Source organism: Notolepis coatsorum, assembly GCF_963971535.1.
Source record: "Notolepis coatsorum genome assembly, chromosome: 8".
In the NCBI taxonomy this organism is placed as follows: Eukaryota; Metazoa; Chordata; class Actinopteri; order Aulopiformes; family Paralepididae; genus Notolepis; species Notolepis coatsorum.
The window spans coordinates 33,482,316-33,491,371 of NC_140172.1; the positions used below are offsets into that span (position 1 = coordinate 33,482,316).

The following is a 9,056-nucleotide window of genomic DNA, read 5'->3' on the forward strand; positions in this document are numbered from 1 at the left end:
AGTGTCATGTAGTACCCTGTAGTGCCATGTAGTGCCACGTAGAGCCATGTAGAGCCATGTAGTACCCTGTAGTGCCATGTAATACCATGTAGTACCATGTGTAATCTTGTAATAGTGCGTTAGTGTAATGTAGGCCATAATGTAATAGTGTGTTAGTGCAGGTGGCTGCCGCCTGGTGGAGATCTATAGTATGATGAATGTGATGGGCTAACGGTAGCTCTCCTGCTCAGGTAAAGCCAGCCGAGTCGGGCCTTCCTCAGGTGAAGATGATGTGGCGATGCCCTCCAGTCAGCAGCTTGGGAAGCTTCCCTACAAACCCACTGTCCAGATGCCCCTGGTGGCCAAGGCTGTTGCTGTGTCGTCTGTTTCCTCTGCCCCAGCCATACACCACGGCCAACTGGTGAGACCAAACCCTTAAAAAGGGCAACTACACCCATTTTAAGAATTCACATGTTGTTCCTATGGTGTTAGACGGTCCAAACATGTGAGTGAACATAAATGCCTCTAAACTAGAGGGCCAAAACGACATTTTGTGGTGTTATAGGGTAGGCGTGGGAATCGCCAGAGACCTCACGATACGATACTATCGCGATACTTGAGCCGCGATACGAGATTTTTCGCGAATATTGCGTTTTTCTTTTTTCTTTTTTTTTAACTGCAAAGTAAAACTGTCAACATGTTTTATCTAATAAAATAAAGTTCAGTCTGTTCATCTCACTTCAATAATTTTTATTGCAGAACATGGTATTTTCTCAAGCAGACAGATGTAAACACTGTAATCTGTGTTGCATGTACCTGACAAACTGAACTGTTTGTAATAGTCATATTCCAACTTAACTGAATGCACATGTGTGTGTGTGGACTACTGTATTGAAATGAACAATGCAACTTCCTTATACAAAAAAAAAAGATGAATAATTAAATATCGATACTTGGCGTCCCTGTATCGATACAGTATCGCGATACTACTACGTATCGATTCCCCCCCCCCTATTATCGGGTATTACGTTTGAAGCTGCTCCATGACCAAAGACACTGAGAACACCCAGGGGAATGTTCTGTGTATGCCGGTACATTTTCTGTCGTGGAACTGAGAACACTACTAAAGAATAAAGTAAAATAAACATTCTGTGGGCCTGTAAATTAATAATCCCATTCATTATGAGTGGAGCAGCACCAGACTTTATTCTTGACTGTGGTAGTTTGGAGTTTAGGAGAGGTGTAGGATTAAATCGCAGGACAGTGTAGGGTAAGAGAGACGAGGCAGCGAGTCGACGTTCCAATAATAAGCTTTTACTGAGCAAGACACGAGGATACAAGTTTACAGGGGAAAATAACAAAAGCACGGAAGGGTGCTGGTTACTGGAGAGCACGGAAGGGTACTCTGGAGAACGGTAAACAGCAAACACGTAAACACGGATCTCAAACAATGACGCGACACTGGAAGACAGGGGGAGGCATGAATATATACAGAAACGAATTATACTTGACAAGGAACAGCTGGGGGCTGACAGGCTAGGACACATGAATATAAGGGAAGGAGACTAGACACTAAACTAACAGGCAGGAATAAACATTGTAACATAACAACACAGGGAAGACAGGGCTAGACTAGGACATCTGAACATACTGGGAAGAACAGGACCGCTAGCAAATGTACAGGGAACATGATAGACAATAGATTGGACAGAATATGTACATAGAGACCCATACAAAGGGCGGCGGCCTGTAGCACCGCGAACAGACCGCCCGGGTGCGGCAGAGGACTGTCCAGAAAGTTCAGATCATGACATTGACAAGTTTGAGTCTTGCTTCTCTTGGCTTTGGGAAAGAGTAGCTCTTGTTGACAAATATTGATTGAACTTTTCTAGGCCATGGAAATAGCATATTGGAATTCTTGATTTTAGGTTTTGGTTCCACACGCAAAGAACTAGCATTACATAATAGTATAGTAGTAGTAGTAGTGCATCATTTCAACATGGCCACCCGCATCATATGTTATTAGCTGAGTACAATTGTAAGAATGTTAGCTATATGTCGTTGTAAACTGTCTTTGTGAGTTGTAGTACAGGCAAGACAAATTGTAAGAAAGAATTGCCCCAAAAAGGTTTAGCTTGAGCATCCATGTGTTCCCGTCTCCGTAGCAGGAACGCACATAGGTCTGAGACGCCACGTTTCCCCACTTCCAACTTCCCACCTGCAGCCAATAAACACTCCCTGGTGCTTTTCATAGTGACTGCTGCTGACAGCGGGAACCCATCACTGACGCGCGTCAGAAGACCGCATTACGCCCCATGCCGACAGGCGACCGTCACTTCGGCCACAAGCAGCGTGTCATAACAACTGTCATAACAACCAGCGTGTGAAGCACACGTTAACTTCGGCCACAAGCGTGTCATAACAACTGTGCACAACAACCAGCGTGTGAAGCACACGTTAACTTTTAAACACAATTAACTTAAAGGGGAACTATTTTACTATTTCTTTCACTATTTGGGCACTTTTACACAATTCCTGTGAGTCTATGGAACACCTCTGTAATATATATATTTTTTTTATTCATTGTTTTGTATTTCTAATCAAGTCCTCAAAAACAGCATTTTTCTACCTCAAGATCTTAAGCCGTTTTGAGCCTGGGCTCCAACCACAATGGTAAACCACTGCCTCGCCTGAACATTATCATGCAGCGGTGTCTCTCTGACATCACATATAGCGCACATTTTCAAATGACTCAGTTCAGTGAGGGTGAATATTGTGAGAGGAGAATTGGAAGAATGCGCCAATATGAGAATTTTGAGACATGGATCATATTAATATAAGTTCACATAGCTAGGAAACAATGCTAAACACTCAAAAAGGCCATTTATAAGATAGTTCCCCTTTAAAATGATGTATTATCGATTAGTGATTTTTTTTGGCCACATAAGTGGCTCATCCCACATGGGATTACAGGCGTTCTAAAAGAAGCTAAACAAAAGGCTGTGTGCTGAGGCTTCCTCACAGGGGGCCTCACTAACCACACAGCCTACAGCCTCCGGAACACAATATACAAATATTAATCTTGTGTAGACAATGCAGCTCTGTGCATAGCTGTGTGTTTCTTTAAAAGGGGACATATTATGTATATGTTCAACAATTCTACACAACTCCCTTGAATCTGTGGAACATATTTGTTAAGTTTCTTTTTGCAAAGAAACTTTCTTTTGCAAAGAAATCAATCATTTACTTTCTTCCCTTGTATTAAACCCAAATTTAAATGAATTATTTCCTTCCCTGCCTGCCTACCCCAAACCCAAGAGTAATAAAAAAAACATTTACAAACTGGGTAATACATTAGGTAAGTTGTGCTCATGGCTCCAAAAAGCACAGCTAATTGATTAATTGAAGCAAATCCATTGTTTATTTTCCCCATTGTGACATCATCGAGGGGACGCATTTCTGAACGGCTTGTTTAGGTTAGCTTCAAACCCTGGCCAAAAGGCAAAGAGTATATACGTCATGGTGTGGTGATCTGCCACGGTTTACTTTTTAACGTTTACTTCTTTGTGGAGCGCTGGATTCTGTTTGTCAATGAAGCGTTTAGAACGCTGGTCCCAGTCAGAGGTCACACATCGATGACCAAACCCTCTTTATATATAGAAAGACCCCCCTCCATGAGATATTATGTTTACATAGCAAATTAGCAACAGAATTGTGAAATAGGGCAATAATGTTCACTGTTGGTGTGTTTTAGCCTCCTGAGGGCGGCCATGGCAAAACGGAAAGTGTCTTGGAGGCGGGAGAGCTGGAAGGAGACACCCTGGACCCCCAGACAGGTTTATTCTACCGCTCCAGCCAGACCACAGCGGGCCCTACGCAGCAAACAATCCACTCTTCAAACCCTCAACCGCTGCCCCTGAGCCAGGCTGAGCCTGAGCAGAGCCGACACGCATCCACCTCCACGCAGCCTCCCCTCCCACAGCTGCAGAGCAAGCCCCAGCTGAGCCAGCCCTCCTCCTCCACCTCCTCATCCTCCTCCACCTTCTCCTCCTCCACCTTCTCCTCCTCCACACTTTCCTTGGTGAAGAAACTCCCCAAGCTCCAGGAGCAGTCTCAGCAGGTCAAACCCCTGGTCCTGGCCCTGATCCCCAAGGAGAGACCCTCCTCCGCCTCGTTGGTACAGGTGGTGGGGAAGCTGGTTACCGCGGTTACAACCACCAAGGCCCTGGTAACAACACCCCAGCTCCCTAAGCTCCAGCAGGCTCCCACGTCCCACCACAGGCCCATCCACACCCCCATGTCTCAGCCCCCGCCCCTCCAGGCCCACCACCCTGTCAGCACAGACAAGACTGCTGCAAGCCAGGTGAGTGAGGGAGTGACTGAGTGACTGAGTGAAGCCAACTGCTTAATCTTATTTTGCCATGGGGCATATCATATCCATAAAGATGCATACAATGTACATATAAACTATCCACTGATCTATGAGTAGAGGTACACAGCCTTGTGCTTTCAGTTAAAGGAACACTCAACATTATGGGAAATGCACAGTAGAAAGCTATCCGGCTGCAAACTAGCCAATTGACTGGAGGAAGTGGATACGAGTTTTAAGCTAGGCTAGTGGTCTGTATCCGCTTCCATTCATTTGTGCTAAACTAGACTAGCTTGCAGCCAGATGGCTTTCTACTGAAGGCACAGAGAGGAAATTGGTATCTATCTTCTTGTCTGACTCTGGAGAAGACGGTACACTAACTATTCCATCCATTGCAAGGCAATGCCCCCCCCCCCCCCTCCATCCATTAACTCAACTGGACTGTCACTTGACTGTACTATTTATTTGCACTAGCACTATTGCACTTGGGACATTGATGTTATATTATTATTATTATTATTGAGGACGTTGGGACATTGATATTATATTATTATTATTATTATTGATAGTATTATTTTGTACATGCTATATTCAGTGTTTGTATGCCAGTGGTGATGCTCTAAACTCAATTGCGTTGTACCAACAATGACCATAAAGATTCTATTCTATTCTAAGAGCATTTCTCATAATGCTCGCGTGTTCCTTTGTAACAGGCTTTTAAAAAGGAAAAGTACTTAATTGACGCATAATCTCACCCCACTCACTCACTCACTCACTCACTCACTCACTCACTCACCTACTCTTAGCCACTCCACCCACGTGTTCAGAGAGTCTGCCATCATGCTTCACATCTGTGACACGTGTTCAGAGAGTCTGCCATCATGCTTCACATCTGTGACACGTGTTCAGAGAGTCTGCCATCATGCTTCACATCTGTGACATCACGCTTCACATCTATGACATAATGTTTCACATCTATGACATCATGCTTCACATCTATGACATCATGCTTCACATAGATGACACTGTGTCCCTGTTCCCTCGCTGTCTTTTTCCATATCCCTGTGCTTCAGCAGCCAATCATCACGCAGAGTGCCACCGTCACCAAGATCACGTTTGGCAGCAGCCACCACTCGCCCCCGGTCTTCAGCAGCGGAGAGGCCACCGCCAAGCTGGTCCCCGAGTCCAGCTCTGGCCCCTCCGCCGAGAAACCCTCCGTGTCCGACATCCTCAAGATCTCCATGATGGAGGCGGAGATCGACCCCAGCGTCGAGCCGATGGTGGTGGACTCCTCCAGCGACTGCGGCCCTCTGGGGAAGACGCTGGACGTGGGGGTCCGGGGAGCGGTCTCGGGGACGCTGGACTCGGGCCAGTTCATCAGCAGCACGGGGGCCTCCATGCACCACTCCCACCCCAAGCCCCAGCAGCAGCACAGCCCGTTCAGCCGCCTGCAGGGCCTGGCAGCGCAGAGGAACAAAGACCTGGCCGTCATCGAGGTGAGCCACCAATGTCCTCGTCAGAATGCTGTGTGCAGGGTTCGCACGAGGTCCTTGAAGTGCTTAAAGTGCTTGACTTTTGTCAAAGGGAATTCCTTGAAAACAGCCAATTTTTTTTACGATCATTATCGTACCACAAAAATGTTGTCCGAAACATATTTTAGGTTCAACTTTAAAGTTTATGAGTAATTCGCCATGTTGTACCCACACGTTCTTTCACATACACACACGAGACCAGGAATAAGCTTTTTTTTTTTTTTTTTTTTACATCGTCAGTCCAAACAAGTCCAAACGACTTAAAGGCACTGGGTGCTAAATCTGACTGGGTTGTCTTGTTTCACAGTTTGAGTGTTAGTAGGCCAATCAGAGACCTAAATGCACAAGCACAGAAAAAAGTGAGTTTTTCACAATATGGGAAAAGTGTTTTTTTTTTTTTTTTTTTTTCACAAATGTATTTGTGTTAGCGCTGCAGTGTCCAATTTGTATAAAAAACATAATCACGACTGTATTGTGAAGAAGCATACCGCCTTCCGATTTGCTGCTGCATCTAACTGGAACACATTACAAAACACCCTTAAACTCACTGCCCTCACATCGCTCACTGCAGACCATAACCGCCTGTTGCACCTGCTGACTGCCTCCCGATCGCACGCATAGCCCTCAGACTCTTCTCCCCTCCCCCTAGGCCCCTCACCTACCTCCCCCTTTCTTCTCTCTCTCTCTCTCCCTCTGGTTCTCTCCCTTTCTCTTTTTCCCTCTCTCTTTCCTTCTCTCCCTTATTTATTGTTGTCCTTGTATACTATTGCTACTGTAATTTTGTATTTTATTTATTTGTATGCATGTACATAACCTTTTTTTTGTTACAGCCTCCCCCCCCCCCCCCCCTTCCCTCAAAAGGCCTTTGCTTTTTGATTAAGGCTGCTTTTGTATATAAGAATTTGTTCTTAATTGCTTGCCTGGGTAAATAAAGGTGAAAACCTTGACATGGATCCGTGATGTCATGGTCTACCTCCCAGCCCTGGCTCCCTCAGACCCATGGTCTACCTCCCCGCCCTGGCTCCCTCAGACCCATGGTCTACCTCCCCGCCCTGGCTCCCTCAGACCCATGGTCTACCTCCCCGCCCTGGCTCCCTCAGACCCATGGTCTACCTCCCCGCCCTGGCTCCCTCAGACCCATGGTCTACCTCCCCGCCCTGGCTCCCTCAGACCCATGGTCTACCTCCCCGCCCTGGCTCCCTCAGACCCATGGTCTACCTCCCAGCCCTGGCTCCCTCAGACCCATGGTCTACCTCCCAGCCCTGGCTCCCTCAGACCCATGCCCCTTTCGTGACTGTGATGCACTGAGTGAATCCACAGTCTCTTCCTAGCCCATAGCAAACCAACCTATGTTGACCATGAAGGACTGGTTCTACCTTTGAAATCGCAGAGATTTCAAAGGTACTCACAGTTGCACGAGGGTTTCGGACAAAAATACGTGATGGTTTGAAAGCTCGGCGTTGCTAATAAAACATTTTAAATAATTTTTATAAATGTGTAAACATCACTGAGTCAGCGTTGCTGCTAAATGGATTATTCTCTTCTTCTGCATTTTGACATGCCTGGTGCGCCAATAGGGAGCGAGCGCTGTGATTGCTCTCAAACCATCACATATCTTTGTCCGAAACCCTCGTGCAACTGTGAGTACCTTTTTGAAATCTCTCTGTGATACTTGCATAACGAACGGTTCGGGCAGAACCAGTCCTTCATGGTCAACATAGGTTGGTTTGCTACGGACTAGGAAGTGACTGTGGATTCACTCGGTGCATCACAGTCACGAAAGGGGCGCTACTCAGACCCATGGTCTACCTCCCAGCCCTGGCTCCCTCAGACCCCACAGTCTTACCAATCTTCTGTCCTCCTCCCAGGTGATTCCTCAGTACGCCATCTTACCCGACTCCAGCCAATCCAACGTGGTGGTGGAGCCCAGCGGCTTCCTGGAGATCACCAACTACACCAGCCAGCAGCTGGAGGAGGAGAGCCCCATGGAGACAGAGGTGGACAGCAGCAACGACGAGGCCGCGGCCAGCAGCCCCACAGGGGGCCGTACAGACCGCGCCTAGTACCTTCACACTGGACCTCCACCTCCAGATTACAGCCCGGGCCTTCCAGGATGTGGACACAAAGATATGCTGTTGTGATAACTCGGTGTACAAAACATTAGGAACAACTTCCTTATATTGACTTGCACCCCCCCCCCCCCCCCCCCCCCCCCCTCTGTAGAGTTCATAGTTCGTACTCATGGATTCTGATCTGTGGGACACTTTCATATTATGGTCCTGAATCGGATACAGGTCTGAATTCTTGCAACGTGACTTCAAGTCTAAATAGTCCTATTGGAATTCATGCAGACTTTTAATAACGTCACTCTAGATCGAGATTGGTCCCAATTCTGCGCCGGCGGGAGTCACTCTGTGAATACAAACGCGGCAAGAAGACAACCGGAGATGGAAGATCTGTTTCTGTGAAGCCATTCACATCACGTTTCCACCGCTCCTGGCTCCACTAACCCCACACACACACCTCCGTACAGAAGTAGCAGAAGCAGCATTGCTCCACAAAAAGCCATAGTTAAAGATTTGGCTCTTCCTCCTCATCCTCGTCATCATCTGCTCACATAAGTCGTTGGCTTCCCACTGAACGTCCACTTATAAATGAAAGCCTAGCCGCTGACTTCAGTGGCCTCCGCCTGTACTTCCGTACGACAGCGTGCTGCGCGTGGCATCTTTGTTATTGTTAATTTGCGCACGCGGGTCAGTTCAGGGCCGTGACCAGTTCACACTGGAATCTGATATTGGCTACATAAAAAAAAATATTAAGAATAATGTGAACAGCCAAACAAAAAGATCTGATCTGAGCAATAAATCAGAATTGAGCGCTAAGGCTTGCAGTGTGAACATAGCCTTAGTTTGAATAAGGTCACAAGTGTTCCTGGTCGCTGATCTGGAGTCAGCTTCAGTCTGTTGGCTTGAATAAGGTCATGAAGACAACTGTTCCTGGTCGCTGATCTGGAGTCAGCTTCAGTCTGTTGGCTTGAATAAGGTCATGAAGACAACTGTTCCTGGTCGCTGATCTGGAGTCCGCTTCAGTCTGTTGGCTTGAATACGGTCATGAAGACAACTGTTCCTGGTCGCTGATCTGGAGTCAGCTTCAGTCTGTTGGCTTGAATACGGTCA

At 46.9% G+C, this 9,056-nt stretch overlaps 1 protein-coding gene across 3 annotated transcripts in view; it reads left to right on the forward strand.

The window, feature by feature from the left end:
• Positions 1 to 8,069, forward strand: part of emsy (EMSY transcriptional repressor, BRCA2 interacting) — a 42,992-nt gene extending 34,923 nt beyond the window's left edge. For 2 of the 3 annotated variants that reach the window (XM_084320812.1, XM_084320814.1), the window contains exons 17-20: positions 231 to 400; positions 3,734 to 4,342; positions 5,422 to 5,844; positions 7,749 to 8,069. In XM_084320812.1, the coding sequence (XP_084176938.1) occupies positions 231 to 400; positions 3,734 to 4,342; positions 5,422 to 5,844; positions 7,749 to 7,943 (1,397 nt within the window). In that variant the 3' untranslated portion in view covers positions 7,944 to 8,069. The remainder of the gene's footprint in view (positions 1 to 230; positions 401 to 3,733; positions 4,343 to 5,421; positions 5,845 to 7,748) is intronic. The other variant, XM_084320813.1, reaches the window with a different exon arrangement.
• Positions 8,070 to 9,056: the final 987 nt, after the last annotated feature.